Source organism: Phyllopteryx taeniolatus, chromosome 17 (genome assembly GCF_024500385.1).
Source record: "Phyllopteryx taeniolatus isolate TA_2022b chromosome 17, UOR_Ptae_1.2, whole genome shotgun sequence".
NCBI lineage: Eukaryota > Metazoa > Chordata > Actinopteri > Syngnathiformes > Syngnathidae > Phyllopteryx > Phyllopteryx taeniolatus.
The window spans coordinates 1173317-1196482 of NC_084518.1; the positions used below are offsets into that span (position 1 = coordinate 1173317).

At 45.9% G+C, this 23166-nt stretch overlaps 2 protein-coding genes across 4 annotated transcripts; one reads left to right on the forward strand and one right to left on the reverse strand.

Annotated features, from left to right (window-relative positions):
* Positions 1–410: 410 nt before the first annotated feature.
* Positions 411–4086, forward strand: LOC133467389 (gap junction beta-1 protein-like). The gene is made up of 2 exons (XM_061752212.1): positions 411–1682; positions 2495–4086. Exons 1-2 carry the CDS (start codon positions 1655–1657, stop codon positions 3232–3234), a joined length of 768 nt encoding a protein of 255 aa, XP_061608196.1. The 5' UTR covers positions 411–1654; the 3' UTR covers positions 3235–4086.
* A 3053-nt stretch (positions 4087–7139) lies between these two features.
* Positions 7140–22241, reverse strand: tbc1d8b (TBC1 domain family member 8B). Of its 3 annotated transcripts, none has more exons than XM_061752197.1 (21): positions 21985–22240; positions 19030–19140; positions 18801–18919; positions 18157–18382; positions 17095–17335; positions 16429–16636; positions 16153–16320; positions 15909–16070; positions 15161–15311; positions 14851–15065; positions 14441–14558; positions 13550–13835; positions 13342–13471; positions 13173–13271; positions 12205–12273; positions 11880–12120; positions 11737–11802; positions 10325–10417; positions 10124–10171; positions 9947–10044; positions 7140–9000 (listed from the first exon to the last, which is right to left on the reverse strand). In XM_061752197.1, the coding sequence occupies exons 1-21, from the start codon at positions 22109–22111 to the stop codon at positions 8626–8628; spliced, it is 3351 nt and encodes a 1116-aa protein (XP_061608181.1). In that variant the 5' UTR covers positions 22112–22240; the 3' UTR covers positions 7140–8625. The 3 variants fall into 3 exon arrangements, with proteins under 3 accessions (XP_061608181.1, XP_061608182.1, XP_061608183.1); XM_061752199.1 differs by lacking the exon at positions 7140–9000 and adding an exon at positions 9007–9793 and having other exon boundaries at positions 21985–22241; XM_061752198.1 differs by lacking the exon at positions 10325–10417.
* Between the last annotated feature and the right edge of the window lie 925 nt (positions 22242–23166).

The window sequence follows — 23166 nt, forward strand, 5'->3', positions numbered from 1 at the left end:
GTACACCCTGAACTGGTTGCCGGCCAATCGCAGGGCACATACAAACAAACAACCATTCGCACTCACAGTCACACCTACGGGCAATTTAGAGTCTCCAATTAATGCAATTAATGCAAACCCACGCAGGCACGGGGAGAACATGCAAACAAATGAGTATGATGTTAATTCATGAAAATGAGATTTATATACACAAGTTTGTAGTGCACAATAGTAAGGCTTTCTCGTTTCACGAAATTATACGAGTTCTGATCCATTGCAATGACTTATAATGACCACTAGATGTCGTCCTTCAGCCTGAACTCGAGTGGAGGACACGCGTTCATTGAGCAGGATGAGCAAAGTCACACTTTTGAAGCGGAATGGGGCCAAAGAAGGATCTTTCTTCCGATGAAAAGCAGAGAATAGTCCCGTTCCTTGCAAAAGGGATGAAAACACGCACATTTCAACAAATCATTGCGCTACCAACCTTATCGAGGAAAGTCGGCGTCAGAAAAAAGCATTAGGGCAGCAGCTATGAAACGTGTTCAGATGGTCGAAAGGCAAAAAAGAAATCACGGTGTGGCCGACATCACCCCCAATCATCAAAGATTTATTAACAGTTCCAAAACCTCCAGACTTCTGCTGGATAGCAACAACAACAAAAAGTGGGGAAAAGCTTACTTGAACATGTGAAGTCGATGTGCGCTTTTAAATGCTGGCAGGTGTTTGCTTGACATGAGTTTGAATGCGATTGGTTCATTCTGCACACACATCCCAGGTATAAGAGGGTGTGCACACTTGTGCAACCGCATTATCGCACCTGTTCATTTTTACTTCGCCTCTCGGAGTTGTACAGGTTAAAGGTCACAAAACTAGTGGGAAAAGTTGGGAAAAGGATTTCTGTCGGTCTCATTTTTATGACATCGCAAAACACCTGGCATTTCAACAGGGGTGTGTAGACTTTTTATGGCCACCGTGTGTTGCTCCAGTCAGATGCAGCGGCGGCGAGGGTGCGTACGGAAAAACTCGAGAGAAAAGCGCTCAGCGGTAACAAGTTGCCGCGTCACTGAATCTCCATGTCGCGGCTCATTTGCAGTCTGACACTTTTGCGCGCTCGCCGTCCGCAACGAAGTCCCGGAAAGCCGAGCCGGCAGACGGCGCGGTCCCCCGCACGGATTCCTCCGCCGGGCCCCGAGTCAAACATTTCAAGTCAATCGTGTGGCTGTTTGTTCGGGCCGGCTTAATGGAGCTATTGTTTGCTAACAAGCGCATGACCTCGCGGGGCAGGGCCGTGCGGCGCGCGCGCGCGCGTGCGAGACCATTAGCAATGCAAATTGGCGCTGCTCCGTTGTTCGCCGGCACAGATTTGGTGCAAAAGAGCGCCCGCCTAAATGTTTCCGCGTGGTTTTGTGAGCGTCATCCGAAGGTGGGGAATCGACGCTTTTGTTTTTGGCAATATCCTCCCAATTCTGCCCACTACTCCAGCCCATTGCATCATTTTGCACTTTTGCGTGCAAATATCGACTTTCTACTGACGTCGAGCGATTGTGTCACATGACGCGCGTTGCCAGGTCCTCATAAGGGCTCTGCCACGTTCCAGAGGAGGGCACAGAGGCCCGCTCTTCTCTTTCCATGCCGAGCCAGCGGGTCGATCCGGTTGCCGTCGCTGCCTCGTATGCCGCTTTCGCCTCCTGCTGAGCCCGGTAACAACGCTCACGTTTATTTCGATGATGATGATGATGATGATGATAAAGACACGTCTGCACACTTTTAAAGCTTTTGTTTTGGTTAAGTGGTTCCATTTTTTTTTTAATGCGGATATACAATTGTGACTAATGAGGCAAAACTGATACTTTTTGAACTTGTTTTTTGTTATTTCTTATCAATGGGGTCCAGAACGAAAGCAAGGCAGATAAAGCATTTAAAAACAAAGATAAAAGACAGCTTACTAAAATTACCATAAGAATGTACATTGCAAGAAAATGATTTTAAAATGCTCAATCGGAAAGCATGAGGGGGCAAAAAAGTTTTTAACCTGGATTACAAAAGATTCCCACTTGGATTTCTTCCATTTGTGTGCAGCACAACGGCTAAACGGAGCGCCACCATTTTGGCTCCACTACCTGATCCGAGCGTGCAGATCTCAGCCCCCCCCCCCCGTTCTTCCCGCTTCAAGTAGCTTTCGTCGACTTTCTGTTTCAATCAGCAATACAAACTCATGGGTGACTTTTGAAACACCCTGTATATCTTGGATCTTCTTTCTATGCCAGCGACATATATTGCCGGGCAGAAAAATGAAATTGCGCCATCCAAACGGTACGGTAAACCTGCTGTCGTCGATACAGTTGAACACGTCATGCGACCAAATCAGCTTGGCGTTGAAGCAAATAGGCCCAGATTTCAATTTGTTAGTAAATGGAGATGATGGTGATGTTTGTAATTGGTCTGAAATGGACTCCGATAAGAGTGGAACGAAGTCGCACTCGGAAGTCTTTGCTGTGTTTGTGTCTTCCAGACCCGGAGCACAAAATGAACTGGGCTTCATTTTACGGCGTCATCAGCGGCGTCAACAGACACTCGACGGGAATCGGTCGCATCTGGCTCTCGGTGCTGTTCATTTTCCGCATCCTGGTCCTGGCGGTGGCGGCCGAGAGCGCGTGGGGCGACGAGAAGTCGGCTTTCGCTTGCAACACCCAGCAGCCGGGCTGCAACAGCGTGTGCTACGACCACTTCTTCCCCGTCTCTCACATCCGGCTGTGGGCCCTGCAGCTCATCCTGGTCTCCGCTCCCGCCCTGCTGGTCGCCACGCACGTGGCCCACCGGCGCCACGTGGACCGCAGGCTCTGCGAGCTGTCAGGCAAGAGCAACCCCAAAGAACTGGAGCAGCTTCGGAGCCGAAAGACGAAAATCACCGGCGCCCTCTGGTGGACCTACGTCATCAGCCTGTTGTTCCGGGTGGCGTTGGAGGTGACCTTCATGTACGTCTTCTACATGATCTACCCCGGCTACAAGATGATCCGCCTGGTCAAGTGCGACTCGTACCCGTGTCCCAACACGGTGGACTGCTTCGTGTCCCGGCCCACCGAGAAAACCGTCTTCACCGTGTTCATGCTGGCCGCCTCGGGCGTCTGCGTGCTGCTCAACGTCGCCGAAGTCGTCTTCTTGGTGGCCAAGGCCCGCGGCGGGCACCCGCGCGACGCCGGAGACGCGAGCGCCGGGGCTTGGCTCCAGCACAAGCTCGTAGTAGGGAAATAAATCCTTTTTCGACTCTCGCGGCTAATCGTTTGATTCAAACCGCGGAAGTGCAACACACGATGTATTGTTTCCGGCGCAATCTCATGAGATCCAAAACAAGAGTCGCAACGAAAAGTTAGTAGCGCAGTGGCTCGGTTCAGCGGCATCGCTAGCCCGATTTCAGCCCCCCAAAATGTGTCTCAAACCAACCTTAAGTCCCCCTAAACAGTTTTGTAGCTCCCCAAAAATTGACCCCTGCCCCCGTCCACAAAATACCGTTTTTCACAGATGGAATGTCTATCAGCACGCCCCCGTGGACAATTTGCTTTTGGTGACGGAAAACTCGGATCACGATGCGCTGGGCTTGTACACCGCTGCCAACTACAATCCTAAACTATTGTTGGACGAATGCGGTGTTATCGTCCTGCAATTTTTCTCGACGGCGCGTCTCCTCATCGGGGGTTGCGGGTGAGCTGGCAACTTCGAGCGCAAGATGGGTACACCCCGGACAGTTGAGTCTTTCAATCATGACCCTAACGGGCACCTTTAGCGGAATGTGGGAGGACGCCGGCGGATCCAAAACAAGCTCGGAAACCACTTGCAACCTCCGACCTCAGAACTGTGAGGTCAAATGTACAAACCGCAGCCATGCCAACCCAAAATGAGTTTCGATATAGTTCTTGTTTTGGCTCTCATGAGATTGTGCTGTGGTGCTATTTTAGTTTCATGTCTGACCAAATAAAAATAAAAAAACTCTCCTGTCAGACCTCATTAAGTTGAATTCATGTAAATACAGATGTGCCGCTTATTTATTAATATTTTGTCAAGTAGAAATTATTCGTGGTGTGCATAAAATTAACCAAATGAAATCTATTTATTCTTTTTTTGTTTTTTGTCATTTACAACACGTTATCGTCTTTCTGCCGTGAATTGTACATGGTGTACTGGAATGTAACAAATGTCTTCTGTCTAACTGCTGATTAAGTCGACACGAATGCACAGCAATGCAAAACATTCATTTGGAATTGAAAGCCTTTTATTCCTGCAGGGAAGGCGTTTCCAAGGTGACGCAGTAAAGCTCCGAAAGTGCGATTGTGCAATTTAACACGATGCTCGTCGACGGGAAGCCGTTGAAGCCTTCCCGAGCGGGAGGCCGAAAAATGCCGACCGACTCGTGTTTCAACGCACATTTGCCGGCACCGCTGCCATTTTTAGACCCGAGCCGCCACCTGTGAGCAAACGTGTCGGGCCGATGAGCTCGCGCTGACTTTGGGGTTATCCATAGCCAGGCCACGGACGGGCGACAGCGGTCGACCTCGCCGACAGCTGCGCCGGCGCAGGCACGCGTCTCTTTTTATGGAAGCTAGCCACACGCCGTCGTCGCCGACTGCTCCCACTCGGCACCGGCACGCGGGAAACAAAAAAACAAAGAAAGCTTTCATCGGGGGAGGCGCTCTGGAGACTGCAAATAAATAAACGTGGTTTAACTGGAGAATGTCATTCGTGTGAAAATTGCGCGTGAATAGCAACGATGTTTCCACACCTAATTCAACTAATGTCCTTTTCCCCCATTCCAATAAAACGCACTTTAAAATATCAATGAGTCCCATCACGGATTCTGATGACTGATGAACATTTTCATGCCTGTCATAATGGCGTATCCCTTTTCGCCAATTAAGTATGAAGCTCCTGTATGCAGCAAATCCCCCCAAAATACAAGTTTGGTGATGTGAGGTCAGTGTGGGAGAAGCGATGAAGTTTGGACAACTTTCTTTTGGCGAGCCGAAGTCGACTGGCGCTTCTCCACGCAGTCAAAGGTCGGCTGACCTCAGCAAGAACCCGGACCGCCACCGTACGGGTGACAACAACGGCGCCCCCTTCCCCATTTTTTCGATTTAGAACACAAGCCGCATCCCCTCAGGAGCCTTCATCTGTACACAAAAGTCAAAGTGTCAAAGTCTCGAGCGAGGGCTTTCACAGCTGTCGGCAGCCTCATTTGTGGCGGCTCGCCGAACGCTCCGTTTTGGAACAGATCCGGCGGGCGGCCTCACAGGCCCGAATCAACACAAGAACAAAAAATATCGGAAAGGCGTTTTTGTCTTTGCGCTCATCAAGGGCGCCGATAAACACGGCCTTTATGTGAACTGAAGAAACGTCCCGAGTCGCTCGCCGTGGACCGAGAGATGATCGTTACCAGTGCACGAAGGCCCTGGGAAAACCCATCCAGAAATCGCATGTGATGTTTCACCCAAGACTACAAAGGTAAGTACACCAGTTTAGTAGAAACAAATCATTGCTCAGTTGGAGACTAAATGCTGCACACTTTAGCTTAAATAAAGCATTGCTCTGATTCTATTGTATTCTATTAAAAGCTGAGAAATAACGATAAACGATCACAACAAATCTATATTGCTTATTCCAAGTCTTGAATAGTTATTTTATTCCAATTGACATTGTACCATCAAATCAAAATGAACATTATATTCATAAAGGAGACATATGAGCGATCAAGCCGTTCCGATCTTGGGGTCCCCACATCAGCACACTAACAAGGCAAGTGTAATTCAGTGGATTCGTGAAAATACAATCGACGTTGCTGTCATTACGGGTGTCGATCGTTTTCGTAGCTCCAAATTCAAATTTGGCACCAAGAGGCACCTTTAACGCCGCCCTTGGTCGTCATGGTAACAAAAAGCCATAATCGAGTCGGCACACCCTGCAGTAGAAGGACCGGTGGGAATTTGGACCAAAGCATGTCAAAGCCATTTTATTCGGCCTTAATAATATAATGTAAATAATGTACAGTATAACATTGTTAGTATAGCGCGGGCTCTTGTCACAGCCTAAGTTTTCATTTTGATGTCCAGTGGAACCTCCAAAGTCAAACACAGTCTATTGTGATGCTGGTTGACATCTGAATAATAATAAGGAGTTGCACTCACCTATTGTTCTCCGTGTTCATTTGCATTCCGCGCGTAGACTGGCACACTAAAGAGCGGGACAGAACGATGCAAAGCGTCTCGAAAGGCGACGGCGAGCGGAGATGACCGCGTCGAGGTGGCAGAGTCGCAACCAAACGTCGCCGTGACGGCTTCATCTGCTGCCGAGTCACACCGATGCTTGTAAGTCACACAGACAGACAGCGTTCACAGCTTTTGCTCATTTATGAGGGGGAAATTCTGTGTAGCTCGCCAAAGTATTCATGCGCAAGGTTTCGGTCGTCCTTTGTTACACACGGATTATTTTGTCTTCTGAGAATGAAATGAACAGCGAGATAGCTGTTAAACAGGCCACACAAAATCATCTTTTTTTGCTACCGATACGCTTGCGCTCATTTTAGATGGGGAGTGTGTGTAGGCAAGTACTGCGGACATAAAAAGTCTCGTCACCCCTGTTCACATGATTTTTTTTGTCTTGTGATACAAAGAATTTCAAAACTTTTTTTCCACCATGAATGAATAGATTGATTTTGTTGTCGTTATTGTGCTTTCGAGCAGAAGCCTCAATTCAAGAAATCTTCATCTTAATGTCGCCTTGTCTTTGGAACCGTTGACAATTTCCTCCAGCTTGCCTGAGGACCAGACAGACCAGAAGCATGATTCTGCCAGCGCTAACACGTTTCACATTCTTTCGGTGATCAACAGTGTCGCGTGGTGCCAAATCTTTCGGAGCGACGGCCAGAAAGTTCCATCTCGGTTTCACAACGCATTTTCCCACACCTTGGGGAATTGGGAGACGTACAAGATCAAATACGACCCCGTTTGAAAACTCTTCTCTCTGTAACGAACTCCGCCATTTGCAAAGACAATAACGGCTGCTTTTGCTCAACGGCAATATTCGCGTGACTTTCGGCATCGTCGCAGTGTGTTGTTGCCAGGTGAGCCTGTGTGGTGATCTCATCAAATTAAGCAGGTAAGCCGTAGCAATTCAAGAATGACCACTCTTTACTCTTTATTACTTTGAAACAACAACGATATAAAAAATAAAAAATAAGCTACAACAAGCAAGAGAAGTATATGCAAGTCATATATTAAGATAATGCAGCAGACAATCACTGCACATTTAAAAATCACTTGGTGAATCAAATACTACTGCACTCAACAGGATTTACAAATCTACCTTCATGGAATTAAAATAATAATAATAATAATAATACAATCCCTACAAAGCAGTCATGTGAAATTGTTTCCAATCAATGTCCGAGGACTTTTCCCTTTCGAAAAACAAAACTAAAGAAGCTCTAGTGAAATGTGCAAGTGTCTCTCAAACCGAAAAGAAAATGTCAAATCCTGCCACACGCAGCAAGCTTACTTTGAAATCATCGGTTTTGCATTTCAATTCTTATATATTTGGACAAAACAAGAAGAGCACGCTTGTAAAAATAATTCCTTCTGGTCATGGACAATCGTATAACAAAAATACATTCAATAACTAACTCTCTTTTAAATCAGCTCAATACAGATTTGATCAATTAGGCTGAAGTCTATCTGTTATAGGACTTAACTATTGAAATGCATCGGGAAAGCCATCGTATTGGAATAACGAGTATGGCTTTAATTATTGACGCCATCAGTCATCTAGAGTTTGCATTACTCACTTGGACAGGAAACATGAAAATATCGACGTATCGATCATCATCGGTTCTCAACGGCGACGCTGGTTTGTACTTACAATTGCAGTGCAGAATATAAATGTTAAATGCTAGAACAAATATAAGAAATCAGCAGCTCTCAAATCCCTTCTGGAACAGTCTTTTCCTACCCGACAAGAACAAAACCAAAGCATCCAGAAGCTCTTGAAGTCGAACGCCTCGATGATGTGCAACAAGCGGCCAAAGCACAGAGCGACGGAAAGCGAGACACGCTTTCTTTGCGTGGAGTTTGTAGGCCAGCATCGCAATGCTGCAAACGTGCGCGCTACACATAATCTTGTGGGAACGTCAAACTATTTCTCTCAGGATAAAACACTGAAAGCACAGGAATTGCACCCTGAGATGTGTGATGAAAATCTAAATCCAAACCCTTCAACGTCCCTCACAGGCAGCTCTCCACCGAGCGACGAGTCTACTTTGATGAGCCCAAATGAAAAAGCATCACTGGACTACGGTTTAGAACAAATGACGAGATGAGTCTCCTCCAAACAAGTTTACAGGAAAACACACACACACACACACACACGTCACATTAGCTGTACCAAGGGCGCTCATTTGCAAAAAGGAAAAGGAGGCATGACTTCGGAGCTCTTCTATCAGACCTTTCAAACACTGTACCCTTAACAGATGCAGAAATGGGACCCTGCCCGTGGAATCTGCAGAATGAGCGACACCGAAACAGGACGGACAAGACGCATGCGCCTTGAAACCCGTCAGCCCTTTTTGCCCTTCATCCGCCGATCCTCGTCTGTCTTACGAAGCTACCCGATCGCTTGCTTCAGCTGGGCCGCTTGGGCTCGGATCACTTTACTCTGAATGTCAACGGGTCTCTCGAAGAAGCCGACAACGGCCGGCTCGTTGAGCAGAGAGGCCAGGATCTGCTCGAACGAGAAGGACCAGTCGGGCTCGGGGGGCTCGGGGAGCTCGGGGAGCTCGGGCCCCGCTTCCCGGGGGCTAGCGGCGTCAGAGCGCGGGAGCGCGGCCCTCGCGCCGCCGGGCTCCTGCAGCCTGCGGCCCGCCTCCTCCATCCTCAAAAGGAGGCTGGTCACGTGGGCCACGGCGCGGTACAGAGACTCCTCCGCTGCGTCGCCGTGGAAAATGTTGTACAGGGTCTTGGAGAATTGAATGAACTGAGCCTGAGATTGAGAAAAGCATATTTCCATCAATATGCGCTACATGTGCTTGACACAGGATACGGTGACTTCGGTGCCATCAATTCTAGACCCGCTCGAAATCGTGAGAACATTGCTTCATGGTTTTGGCCCACCCGCACACCTTTAAACATACCAACACACACTTTTTAAACACATTGTGTCGAAATACGCTGCAACGGCGGCATGGCGGGAATCCGCCGCACGGGGCCCCTGGCGGGCTGCTACGGTTGCTGGCTCGTACGGGACCCCGAGAGTCTGTTGCCATCGCTCCATATCGACCCGTACACACGGCAACGACACCGGACTCGGGGTGCGGGAATCGCACTACAATTTTTGGGAACATTGTTGTGTTGGTATCATCCTGAAAATGTTGCACATTTCTTATTTATTCCATGTATGTGAAGTTATTTGTCACTTATTTTCTAGGTCAATGATTTCATGCAAGACACGTTTGCTTATTTTTGCGGTGGCTGGCGTGTGACGCTGCCGTTGTGTCTGGGCGAGAGCTGTGGTCAACAGCAGCTTCTGCTTGTGAACCCTTTGGAATTTCGGCATTCATTAGTCATAAAATGTGGTGCGATGTTCCTCTAAATCACGAGAATAAACAAAGAAACTGCTGAAACTAATACCAGACACTCTTCAGCGGACTCTCTCGTCGATGCATTGCTAATATTAGGAATCAAAAATGTCAGAGGGGATTTACATGAATTTGTGGGTCTCCGCCTGCCTGTCCGGGCATGAAGTGTGAAATGACACCGCCAAGTTTGTCATAGACCTGTTAACAAGATACCCAGGAATGGTTTTCATTTGGGGAAAAGGTCTCCTTTAAGATTCTCCTAGCCCAACCCCGATGAACGCAGGAATCATTCTTGTAATACTCTCAATATTTTTCCAGATATAACATCAACCAGCCAATGAATTCAATGACCTGGTTAATTCTAGGAAGGTCCTTGATGGTTTCCTCTTTCCTAAGTATTTCATTCTGCCATTGTTTCAGGTAGGCCTGCAGGTCCACTTTTCCTCGACCTGCCAATTAAATAAACACAGCAAAAAAAGATGTTTGCATTCGCACAAAGCTTTTGACCGCATATGACAGCGAAAGTACCTCTCTCGGGACTTTTCTTAATCACGCCATCTTCTGGAAGATCAAAGTCTGTAACGTATGAGCGAACCACGTCAAGACAATTCCTCAGAGGAAAATCAACGTATGGTGGGGGAAGGACGAAAATGTAGGTCAAGGGGGGGGGGGGGCGGGGGGGGGGGAAAGCGAGATTTGAAGGAGAGAAGAAGCAGTCAAGAGGCTAACCAGGAATTCTACTCAAGTGAGGAGCGCCTTCTGTCGCTGCGGAAAAGTTTGGGACTCTTGGTTCCTGTACGTGCAAAGGACTTCCTGTGAAAGCTAGAAGAGATTGACTGTAAGCGCACTGAGAAGAAAGATGAAAAGGCAGAAGAGCACAAGAAGCAAGGCAAAGGAAGTTTAGCCCATGATTAACCAAGAAAAGATTGGTCAGCTCCTGTCCAGTATGCCGACTTACTGTATTGTTTGCATCGAATACACGACAAGTTGTGTTTTGCAATTACTAATCAAGGTTTAGTCCGCTGTAATTATTATTATTTATGACTGAATCTGAATTTGACGCCATTCACCAAATGTTTTGGGAGCTTGCCTCAATTGAATGCTAACCTACACAAAACCAGTAACTAGCTAGCGATCAACTGCCATGTATGAAACGTTGCGTTTCAGTATGGGATGAAAATAAATGCGCTTCTGCAAATTGTACATTTTTTGGACTGCTCAGAATAAACAATCACTATATCAATGCATGTTCTCGGTCATCTAGATGAGCCTCGACAAGCGGTCTGCAGCCGCCGCCTGCCCCCAAAAGCCACGGACGGAACGCGCGACTTGGCAGCAACCAACAGAGGGCGTTGTGACAGTCGCAAAGATTTTGCTAGCCAAAGAAGTGGATTGTGAGCTACAGCTGCATTTATCCCCCCCCTGGGAGCGTTACTCATTGTTCGGATTTTTGTTTGATCAAGATTCGTGGTTGAACGACCCCGTGGTCCCCATCTCATACAACCTCAAATTGATCAATTGCCCCATTTCTTTTTGTCCATTTGGTGTCAGTAGCACATCATTCCACTGGCTTGACTCCAATTTCCTGCATCCTACGCTTGCAGAAATGGATGCAGCTCATCAGCCGTGCACGGAAAACTCCTCGTGACATTGTTCCAGGGTGCGGAGCCGGTCATGAGCAGGGATGCCGGTAACTGTGGCAACACTGGTCACGAGACCACTCGTCCTTGGCGACTCTCTCTCGCACGCACGCCCGCCCGCACGCCACTTGAGGATTTCTGCCAAGCTGTCAACCGTAAATACAGTAAAAAAAAAAAAAAAAGTCTTCCCCTGAAAGCATCAAATTCCCTTTTGCCCCATGCGGACGATTCTTGATTCTGCCTACGCCACGCAGATCATACGCCCGTGCCGCCCTCCCTCCCTCCCTAAAGCAATCAGCTCAATAAATGAACGCTGCTGTCCCGGATATGGATTGCTTTACTTTCACTTGAGACTGCTTCTGTGTTGACGGCACTATAATTGTCTTTTGAAGGTTAAAATACATATTGCAATTCACCCTTGATTGCCTAATTAAGGAAAAAAAGGAGTGTGCCTCAAGACATTTGTCCATATATACATGCACAATACGGACACGTTTTTACCTGGTGGTAAATGCAGCTTGAAGAGGAACTTTAGCTTATTTGTGAAAGATCCACAGTACAAATGATCTGCAGGAGAAGAAGCATAATGTTATTGAAGTGAGAATGAAAGCTGCATTTGTGACCAAGGACTTGCGAAATCTCACCGAGGGCACAACAGAACTCTTTAAAGTTGACTAAGCCGTCTTGGTTCTCGTCGATCAAACGGAAAACCCAAAGAGAAAGCGTGCTCTTGTTGGTGCAAAAAGCCCAAGGCTCCAGCAGGGAGAAGAGCACACTGAACTGCTGGAAGCCCAGCTGATACTGCTCCAAGTAGGCCAGACTCGGGTCGTGGTGGACCAGTGCTGGACTCTTCATTGTCCAGTAGCAACTCAGAAAATGCTGCCTCTGAAACGACACGCGCGTAACGACGAGCGCAGTCAAGACGCACGCCGGATTTGCTTCTAAAGGACAGCAAAGCGTCTCACTCACTTTGAACAAATTGTAAAGCTCGTCAAGCTGGGCAGGAGGAAATTTGACTTCTTGGGACACTACACGGATCTGAAAAACAAACATCTTTTACTGATATTGTCCAAATGCTAACACAGCCAGCTACAAATCTTCGGTCGATCACTCCTCCTGCATGCTCGAAACACATTTAAATGCATGAAGACACACTTTTGAAATACACGAGACATATTTGAAAACCCCAAAATTCCAAGCAGAAAATAGAAAATAAAAAGCTGTACATATTGTGGTGTGTGTTAGACATGTGCCTTTAAGAGGCGGGGCCTGTGCAACGGCGAGTCAGCGCGTAAGCCCATAACGGCTGCTGTGAGAGTGCGCTCATTAGGGCAGCAACAAACCATTATTTTAATTGTCGACTATGTTTTAATAACCGGTGAATCGGATTTAAAAAATAAAAGAAATAAATAAATAAACAAACTGAATTTTCATCCCTTTATTCCAAAACACGGCACTGATTCAGTTACTGGTTTGGCTGTAACATGTCCGAAAATCTTCAAAAACGTTGATCATTCTTTTCCAACCTCAAAGCAGATGTTTGCAAATGGCTTAGTTTGATGAAATACAAACGATAATCAGTCTGCTTTCCTGGAGGACCTCAGAAATCAGTTGAGCAGCTGAAATTCTGAGGATTTGGACAATCTTGAGTTAAACAAGGTCTCTAAATGATTCATCGCTGATCAAAATAGTTTGATTTTCATCTTGTGTCTGACTCTCCTCCGGGTGTTCAATAAATGGCTGAAAAGTGCATCGGCGACCGCGGCTCTCCTTTCCCACGCGCGAGAGCATTACAGCGATTGCTACAAAACGCTGATTTCCACGACATAGCGGCGATTAGCGTAACAGACGAGGAGATACGTTGCACCCAAAAATGCGCGGCGCAGCAGGTGAACGGCGATATCGGGGCGAAGACAGTAAATGCTTTGACCACTTACGACGTTCTGCTTGGTGGTGTCCTCCAGTGTCTGGATCACAAACAGCTTGTTTCTCTTCCGTGAACTCTCAACCTCCTCTGAGCGAATGTTGCCGTATTTCTACAGGTGACAAAATGAGCTCAAACGCGCAGTGAAACTGATCTGCGGGAAAAAGAAAACGCCGCAGTACCTCGTAGGCTTTCCGGATCAGTTCGCTGATGTCCACGTTCAAGTGGGTCGATTTATCGTTGTTGCCCACGGGGGCTTGCTGGACGGTTGGTGGCAATGGGCTGTCTTTGTTTGTCACGCTATCAAAAAATCTGAAGAGTAAATTATAAAGAACGTGAATTCCCAGTAGCACGCGAGAAAAGGTGGGCCCCGGGCCGGCCGACGCTTACTTGTTGAGGATGGTGACGGCCTCGGCATCGTCGTGGCAGCTGATCAGAGCTTCCACGTTGGAATCGAGCACGGACAGGCCCAGCTGCAGGATGGCTTTGATGCCGTCGTAGAAAAAGCAGTCCACCACGTTGACGGCGCTCTCGATGGGCAGCACGCTGATAAAGAGGGTGAGAAACCAGGACAACGAAACGGACGAGAAGAAACTCAGGTCCGTCATGTTCTCCACCAGCTGGGGGAGGTTCTCTCGAATCAGATCCTCGAAAACAGCTTGGTCCACCAAAGCCCCTGGGGAAACAAACACACCAGCGTGTCACCACGCGTGCTCAAAAGAATGTGGCCTTACTCATTTCGTTTTTGTGGAGTCGAAATTGAAATGAAAGTCAAGTCCTCGATGCTTTTGTGCGTGCGATTTTTGGCACGAGTTAGCATTCTTATTAACGAGGCAGTTGTGTGCGCTGCAACTGGCAAAGAGTGTTGTTGATTCACTGCTTCCACCAGCGAGCGTGAGGCATTACTCCTCAAAACAGAACACATTTAGCTCAACCGACGAGCCGTAGCTCAGCAAAACGCCACCCTGCAGTCTTTTTGAACACAGTTCTGTTCCACCGTTTAAGCTAAACAAGTTGCACATTAAGCGGCTACAAAAATAATGTTGTTACACGTACACTTCTAACACGATGGTAATACTTCATCTAGAATCAATTTGTTGCTGTTGTGACGTTACGCTTCATTCAGCAAGTCGCGTGATTGGCTGGGCACTTTTTATGCAGGATGCCCTTCGACGCAACGCTAACGGTGAATAAAGGGAGGGGAAAAATGTAAAGAAGAATCCATTGACTGCTTCGTCGACATTTCGACATTCTGTCCAATCATTTCAGCCGCCTTCTCACCTATAATTCTCCGGTTGAAATAATCCGGTAACATCCTCTCGCAGACGGCCACTAACAGCCAAAAGGCTTCCTCCTCCTTGGCGTAGAGCAGCAACACAGAGGTGAGAATGTTCATAGCCTGAGTACGGAAAAAAGGGAGTCACCTTTGAATGAAATGCCCTCAGACAATTCCACGGTCAGATCATTTCTCGACTCGTGGGAGTTCCTGTGCCGTTGTTAAAAATCGGACATCTGCATTGTCCCACTGAATTACAACTAAAATCAGACCATCATCATCGTGTGCAGTTTTCATGGTCCACACGATACGTTAATGGGAGATATTTCCGGCTCCAGCTATCTACGACGCTGCCTCAAGCTCTGTGCTTTTCTGGCACCAACAGGTGACGACGGATAATACGGAGAGACTTTACCTGGCAGTAGCCGATTTTAGGGTTTCTGCAAGCGTATGCGGTGAGGACTCTGCGTAGGGCGGAGATTCCGGTATCGCTCTGGAAGGCGGGATGATCGGGCAGAGAGCGATGTAGGTCTCGCTCGATCTCTTCCGTCGCCAACGTGCTCGTGCCCAGAGACTGTTCCACCAGCTCCGTATAATAGCCAGGGTGAGTTGCCATGTCGTTTACGGCGCCTTACCCATGACAGAACGGCAACAGCGATTATTCTAAGGAAGCTTGTTAAGATATCAGCGTGTGAAGGATGCTTGGCGTAAGAAAGAAAGAATACCTGAGAAAAGCATCCAGAGCTCTCCTCTCAAGGCTTCAGGAACTCCACGGACAATCAAGTCACGCGTCTTCCTGGTGAAGAACATACATGTACCGCGGCCGTACTCGGAAAAGTGGATGTTCCAAGACTGTTCCTTCATCTTCTCTTTGAGCTGTTGAACGGGACGATAAGGAAAATGGCATGAAAGTGCTTCAACTCAGCAGTTTTGTTTGTCCCCTGACGGATTCATGAATCGATCGAAATATGTGTTTTAATACTTGCTTGAAAAGTATTTCCCCATTTTTAAATGATGTCTTTTTTTGTAATGTATTTATCATTTTGACGTGTTTGTTATTGAATGACTTCATTGTTACAAGAAACGGATGCGAGGGCAACGTTGGCATTCCAAATTCCACCACCCCGGAATTTGCGCCAACAGACTTCACCAGGACCCCTCGCAGGACGGAAGACACAACTTTCCGTATCGGACCTCCAGGTTCTCCTAAGTGGGCGGGGATTCAGCCGTTCGTGAACGACGACAGCAAAATGTGCGAGAGCCATCTTGCATGAAAAGCAAATGTTCAACGAGCACCGATAACTGGCCACATTTCATCTTACATTACGGTAAGGTACACACAATTATTCTCATACAAATAACGTAGAGTGACTTCTTGATCACGCTGTAGTTAAACATTTTACGACGTCCGTCAGCCGTTAGCCGTGAGTGACTTGGCTGGGTTTGCCCTAAACGCTTGCGTGTTTCCCGTACCATTTTGGGGTCAAGGTTTTCAACATCCTGCGGGTGGAAAACCGTCATGAGAGCCTCTGTGCTCACTGCCTTGCTGCCGTCTTTCTGGCCCACCATGAGCGTCACGTCCTCTGGATTGTCCTCAAAGTGGTTGATGAGCGACTGACATTCGCCTCGTATGACCTTAGTGACGAGGACGGAACCGTGTCGATGTTAGAAAGAAAGCGCCGAGAAAAGAGTGCACGGACAAGAATCGAGACTTGACCTCTGCTGAGGCGGAGTGCTGAGGGCTGGCACTAATCCCGCATCTGTCGCGGACGGTTGTCGCCAGACGCCGGTAGTCCCGCACCTCAGTGAAACGGAGCGCCCTTTTCCCGCGCACATACACCGTTAAAGCACGGCTGCCGGAATCTGGCTTCTCGACATTTACGACCTGGAAGATGGCGGCGTTGGCCGGCCAGAAAGTCATTTCATCATATTACGCGCGGCGGAAGGAAGCGTCAGCATGGGAATAAATCGAGTGATGTCGCGGGTGTTTTACCTCGCGCATTGGAACGATGATGTGACACTGGCTCCCGTCCTGGCTGGCAAAACACAAGTAGTTCTCAGATAGACACATCTTGCCAAGTGTATTCAAATGGCTGGAAGGCACCCACAGGAAACTCTCGTGCACTTCTAACAGATTTTCCTCTTTGGGAAGCCGGAAAAATGTCCGGAACTGCTCACTCTTCGCGTGAGCCTCGAGGCCTCTGCGGGAGAAAAACAATTGACGCGATGAATATCACGAACGCTTAATAAGTTGCATTAAGTCAACTGTAACATGTAAGATAAACACTAAAAGGGGCTTGCGCTGGCCAGGAGTGAATGACCTTTTTAGTATCTACAGTATATTGGCCCACACTGTGATGAGAGAGGCTTTAGCCCTTATCAGTCATATATGTATTCTTACAACAATGAGCCCGATCAGTGTGAGGCTGATACGATATCAAGCGGAACACAACTAATATAAACATAAATATTAGGAGATGCTTGGTCGAATGCGTGTTTCAAATATATTGCTGCTTATTGGAAATGAGAGGGCGGAACAGAGTGCTTCACTGCTGGAGCGCGGGACGGCGTTTCCCGCATCGCGATCGAGGTGAGTTGTGACACGGTTGACTTTGAAATGATGTATTCTGACTAAAGATAATAACCAGAGAGTCAGCACCTCTTGGTAATTTGCAGCGGGTCCGAGAGTGCTCTCTCGCTTTCAAAGGCCTCTTTATCGAAAAGGCGCTTAACGGAGTAGTCGGCGAGCTGCTCCATGATGACGAATGTTTCGTTGAGGTGCAGCAGCATGGAGAAGTAGTGATCCTCCCCGTGAGCCACCACATGAACGCTCTCAGTCAGGATGACGTTGGAGGTTTTCTCCAACCTCCAGATCTCGTCCCACGAGATGACTAATTTCACTACAGATCAAGCAAAATAGGAAATAAGTTATTATTTCAATTGAATAAGAATATGCATTCTTGAAATGATTACAGCAAAAAAGCTGCACCCTCTGTGCTCTATGCTGGCCAATTGTGTCCATCTGAATTCATCCATGTCAAATTGTACTTTTGGCTCTCTCGTTGCCAATTCTGGCCAATTGAAACTCATTAAAACTCCTTTTGTTTTTTTAATTCCTTATTCTATGTACTAAATCGTACAATTTGGGTAAAAAAAATAAAAATAAAAATAAAAATAAAAAGTCGTTATTGAACATATACTAAAACCAATCAACACAAGATAGGTTGGGGAAAAAATCAATTATATGATGATGTTCAATAGGAGTGGGAAGAAGTTTAAAAAAAAAAAAAAAAAAGTTAGCGGGTCTAATACCTGAATTCTGAATACAGATTTGACTTATATAATAGTAATAAAATAGAAAGCTAATCATATACAGTATACTCTTAAGTATCCCAAAATAACAGGTCCATCTAAAGTAATCACAACATTCAAGCTAACATTGTCAACTACTTCATCACCATGATAGTTATATTATATATATTTTAAAAAGAATAAAAATTCATCAATATTATGAAAGACACAAAAAAAAAACGATGCAACTTCAAAACTTTTTGCAGTTAAAATATGCACCAAAAAAAACGATTTAAAAATGACAGACTTGCCTGTATGTGGACAAAAATGGCCACAAACAAAGTGAAAGGGAAGGCAAATTGAACAAGGCCCGAGGTTTCAATGAAGGCTAACGCCGTTTACGTGAGCAAACATCACAGCCTTTTCTCACCCTCAGCTCCCAGCAGGTAGGAGTAGAAACAGAGGAAGTTGGTGCTGAGGTAGAGCCAACCCTGGCAGGGCACTTTGCCTTTCCAGTAACTGCAGGCATAATACGTGACCAGCTTTTCCTGCGGCGGCAGCGCAAACCAATTCTCGAACCTCAAGTACGCCTCTCTGAACTTCTCTGGATCGTCCTCCAGCACGTGGGACGTCTTGCCTTCTTCAGCAATCAGACCCTGAAAAATATAACACCCAACATTCGGGGTGTGGCATCACCATGCAATATGATACACAGTTGTGATAATAATAATCATAATATTACACACACATCAGACGCGCCTTCAAAATGTAATGACATCCAAAACAACAACAACACCAACAATTCATTTAACAATAAGTTTGTTCTACATTTGTAGTTTGCACGATGTAGAACTGTACTGCATCATACTCGGAGTGAGTCCTGTGTTATTCCGCTCCTCTCATGTACGCCAAAACAGCTCTCTATGAGGCACTGCAGTTCTACAGAGCAATAATAAAGGTAAACATGACAGCGTCAATTCAAACAGATCGCTTTCTTTGTAATAGAGCACAGTCGTACGTCGCTTGTATCGAGTCTGAAAATGTCGAAATATTCAAATGGAAGTTTGGTCCTACTCTGATCTTTCCCTGCACGAAGCTGGTGATGTCCTCGCTGGAGTCAAAAACAGAGAGCGTCCTCATGATATTTTGCTGCAGCCAATCCCAGTGCTGGAATATCTCCTCCTTGGTGACGCCTGGCGGAACATGAGAAGTGAGGAAATATATCAAATGTAGCAAATACATTTTCTTATTGCGTGTGAAGGTTAAACATGAACAAATATGGAATGCTAATATGAGGACATACCGCATGCTACGGCCCAATACACTTGCGAGTCTGGCGTGTGGTGCAGTATGCGGAAAGGAGCAACTTTGGATGTGGAGTCCAGCACTGCGTCCAGCGTTCCCACAAGGCGACCTGCCAGAGAGAGCACTGTCATATTTCTAACCGGCACTGTGTGACATGCATGCACACGTCGTACATCGAATATTCAGCTACGAGGGGCCATTTGTACTTAAATCACAGCTGTATTCTCATTATTGCGGTATTGTCTTTGTTAACTTCGGTTTACGACTAACACCAAGCAGGAATGCAATTGGACCACATCTGGGACTTGAACGCGTCTCTCTCACGTGCCCTCATGAATAATTAACAAGTAGACAGATCAACTGCAGATCTGCGCCGGCCTTACTCGCTGCGTGTTCCAACAGCAGTTGAGGAATTGAACAAATGAAAAGCATCGCGCAACATCATGCGTCGTCACGCTGTCACTGGGAGGCAACAAAGGTCGTCTCACTGTCGGGAGGAGACCAAAAGCTCTCGAGAGATGCTTGAGGCATGAAAAGCCCTCATGTTGGAGAGGCCTTCAGCCGCAGCACGCCACTGTCACTGTTGCACCAGGTAGTGACGAAGCGCCGCGATAATTCACGCAGGCAGATGGAATTCATTTCCCATCGTGGGAAACGCCATCCATTAACATTCATTGTCTCTTATTTACCTTAGCTGGGTTTCAAAGACTACTGCCTGAATGATCAACTGTTTTTTTTTGTTTTTTTTTTTAAAACAAGATTAGCATTGGCACGTTTTGTTCTATTTATAGCACAACCTCTAACACATTCATCGTCATACAAGCCACATTTTAAGAAACATTTGTATATCCCTAACGGTCATATACGGGTGAAAATAATAACTTGGAATTTTAAAATGTAAAAACTCCTTTTTCTATTTTCAGAGGTAAAGCATTAAAAACTGGTGAAATTGGGGGAAAAGACGCATTTGGACAAGGCAGAATGGAGTCTTTGCTTGTCTTAATTTGAGATGTATTTTCTTCTTCTCTCTTCATAGCACACCTTGTTGAGGCTGCTACTTACTGAATCCTTTCTGACGTTTCACGTGACACCGTTCCACCCAAGGAAGTCTGTGAAGTGCGTTGTTGTCCGTGTATATCTTTCTCTGCTCTTTGGCTTTTTATGACGCTGCTGTAACAAGTACATTTACCTAGCGATCATCAGTGAGGTCTGACCTAATCCGAACTGTTAAGTGGCTGATCATTTAGCCCAATGCTAACCATCACCTGGACGCAACGCTGTGACACTAAAGTGAATTGCAGAATTTCAACGCGAGTCGCCGTCGCCGTGTCAAAACGGTTGCTGACACATTTCTGACATTGCAGTGACTAACAAGCTACACTTACTGCCTTACATTTAATGAAGTAACTTTTTGGAGAAATTGTACTAGTCAAGGTAGTTTGAATGCAATACAGTACTTTTTACTTTTGCTTGAGTATTTCTGTTCCGAATAAATGCTTTTACTCTCTTCCATTGAGTGCCATTCCGCTCGCTACTTGGATTTTTAGCTATAACTATTTATTATTGCTTGCGCAATCTATTTTGATTCATGAGAGAGACTTGTGCCTCGTGACTCCGTTTCCCCAATCCAACGTAACTACGAGTGACGTTTGAACCCATGTAATCAATCAACGCGCGAGGCAGTCACATGACCGCAGCCCCACACAGTAGCAACGTTTTCAAAGTGACTCGTTTACGCGAAACGTGGCAGAAATCTATAAAATAGACGGATGGACTGTGAAAAAGAACAGTTCTGTCGTGCTCCGGGATCCGTGTCTTCCTTAAAATGTCAGCATTTCAGCCTACAACAACTCCGCTTGGAACTTGGGAAGCATATAAGAGGCTGCATCGGTCTACGCTTGCAAAATGTAATGCTCTGTGGAGTAGGATCAACCGAAAGGTCAACAGCAGCATGTCAATGCAAATTGCATATTCCAAGGGAGCAGGGAGAAAAACAAGCCGCAATGGACGCACAGCACTGAAAATAAAGATGTAAGTTGGCAGAACTCCAATTGTTTTTGAGAAATGAAACAGATGTCAGCATTGCTGACAAGTGCGCATGAATCCACTTGTCGAGTGTAATCCAATTATATGTAATTATATAATTCATCATCTTTGTTGCGGAGCCTATTGTGCTGTTTCACATGTAGACAAAGACACTTCATTTTAGACCATTTAGCTTAGACCAATTTTCCTTAGCTTGTCAATTTCTGAAAATTTTTTTTTAAAGTGATGTTGTTGGGCAATATTTGAGTTAGCATATTCCAATTTTTTTATTTTTTTTATTTTTTATTTTTTTTGAACTTGGACTTGAGTAATATTATTCTAAAGGAACAGAAGTCTTACGAGAGCCCAATATTTGGCTACTCTACTCACCAGCTCTTCTTCGAAAATTCCTTTCAACCCCCCCCCCCCCCCCCCCCCCCCCACAAAAAAAAAAAACGTGACGTGAACACTGTCAAAGTGTCCTGGGTTGTCAAAAACATACTCATAAACGCTATTTTGTGCCAAATCAATTCAAAATGAATGATTCAGACTCGTAGGAAGATGTGTCGAATGATGTTTCCAGTCTGTCATTATTCAGGCTAACCTGGAGCACAGCGACAGGCCAATGAAAGGAATAGTGTCAACGGGCACTGCCCTTTACTCCGTGCAAACCGTCAGTCAAGAAACAAATGGACAAGAAATGACACGTGGACAGGCAGAGAACAACGTTAACACTTGACTATTTAGCTTAAACCTGTTGCAGTGCAAAATTCTAGCATGCTATTGTATACAGTAGCACACTGTCGCTTATTTGCTGGCAGACAAGAAAAGCTTTGCTCATTTGTGAGCCTACTAACGAGTTGTTCGCTTCAAACGCAACAGCTACCAAACGTGCGAGGAGGTCGCAAAGAGACCCGCAAAGTGTTACCTGTCAAACCGCCTCCGCCCTCGCCGTAGCCTCGCCTCCTTTGAACCACAAAATACTCATTATCCTTCTCGGTCACCCACAGTTTCAAGGCGTTTTTCAGCAGTATCTCTTCGGGTTTGAGCCACATAATTTCAAAGGTGAGCGGGGTCGCCTCCAAATGGTCCTGTCATGCCACGCTTCGCTCCTGCGGGGCATGTATATTTGTTTGTGTCCGCAAGCCTCCCTGCCCACGTCGACAAGAAATGTTGCCTGCCGCAAAGCATTGTGGGATTGTAGTTTTTTTTCCCGAAGTGGGCGGCGCCATGACGCTAGCTACACTACAGCATCGCTCAGCTGCATTGTACTTACAGTCGACAAACAACAAAGATTTATATATATATATATAATATATATATATATATATATATATATATATATAGACACTAACTCGACAGGTTAAAGTTTAGGATCACCATACTAACCCTAAGCCCACCATTGTATAAAAGACTGGTCAATTAGAAATGTCCTTTTTTTTTTTTTTTTTTTTTTTTAAAAAGAAAAGGGCACTGTTTGTACCACATAAACCCGAGGTGGCAAAATTACGCACTTGCTGCACTTTAGAAAAAGTGCTTGCGTACAGAAGTACTGTACTAATTCAACTCTCCTGTACTTAAAATAATTTTTTAAAAGTGCAGGAAATGCTCTGAAATGCAGTAAAAAAAAGAGAAAGGAAAAGTGAATGTTTTTACTTTCAATTCTACACAATACCCATTTTGATAAGGATTAAAAACCACCGTAGGAATGCCAAGGTTTTTTTTCCCCTGCACAGTGCTCGAAAAATAGACAATATGCAGTATTTGCCACAAATCATTCTAGAAATTAAAAACATCAAACAATAGATGGGGAATATCTTGCTTCTCTGAATCTGTTGCATTATTGTTGATAATGCTCCTTGGTTCACATTCCTCTGTACACTGCTGTCCCTGTTTATGTCCACCTTATGAAACCCCAAAATCACAGTGAATCAAGATCTCAATTTTGGTTGACTTTACCTCTCTTTATTCACATCTTTTTTTTAATTGTTTCATCATCAACCGTGATTGAAAAAAAGTAATGAACCTATCTTGACAAAGTAGGTTGTAGAAAGTACAGACAACTGTTTTCAAATGTAGGGACTAAAAGTAAAAAGTCACCAGAAAAATA

Excerpts from the sequence above, each read along its gene's own strand:
- tbc1d8b (XM_061752197.1), bottom strand. The coding sequence starts at position 22,111 with ATGTGGCTCAAACCCGAAGAGATACTGCTGAAAAACGCCTTGAAACTG. Across the intron at positions 17,336-18,156 it reads CTACCTGCTGGGAGCTGAGG|TGAAATTAGTCATCTCGTGG; the intron begins GTGAGAAAAGGC and ends CTTGATCTGTAG. Across the intron at positions 9,001-9,946 it reads ACCTTCCTAGAATTAACCAG|GCTCAGTTCATTCAATTCTC; the intron begins GTCATTGAATTC and ends TCTCAATCTCAG.
- LOC133467389 (XM_061752212.1), top strand. The coding sequence starts at position 1,655 with ATGCCGCTTTCGCCTCCTGCTGAGCCCG. Across the intron at positions 1,683-2,494 it reads TTCGCCTCCTGCTGAGCCCG|ACCCGGAGCACAAAATGAAC; the intron begins GTAACAACGCTC and ends TGTGTCTTCCAG.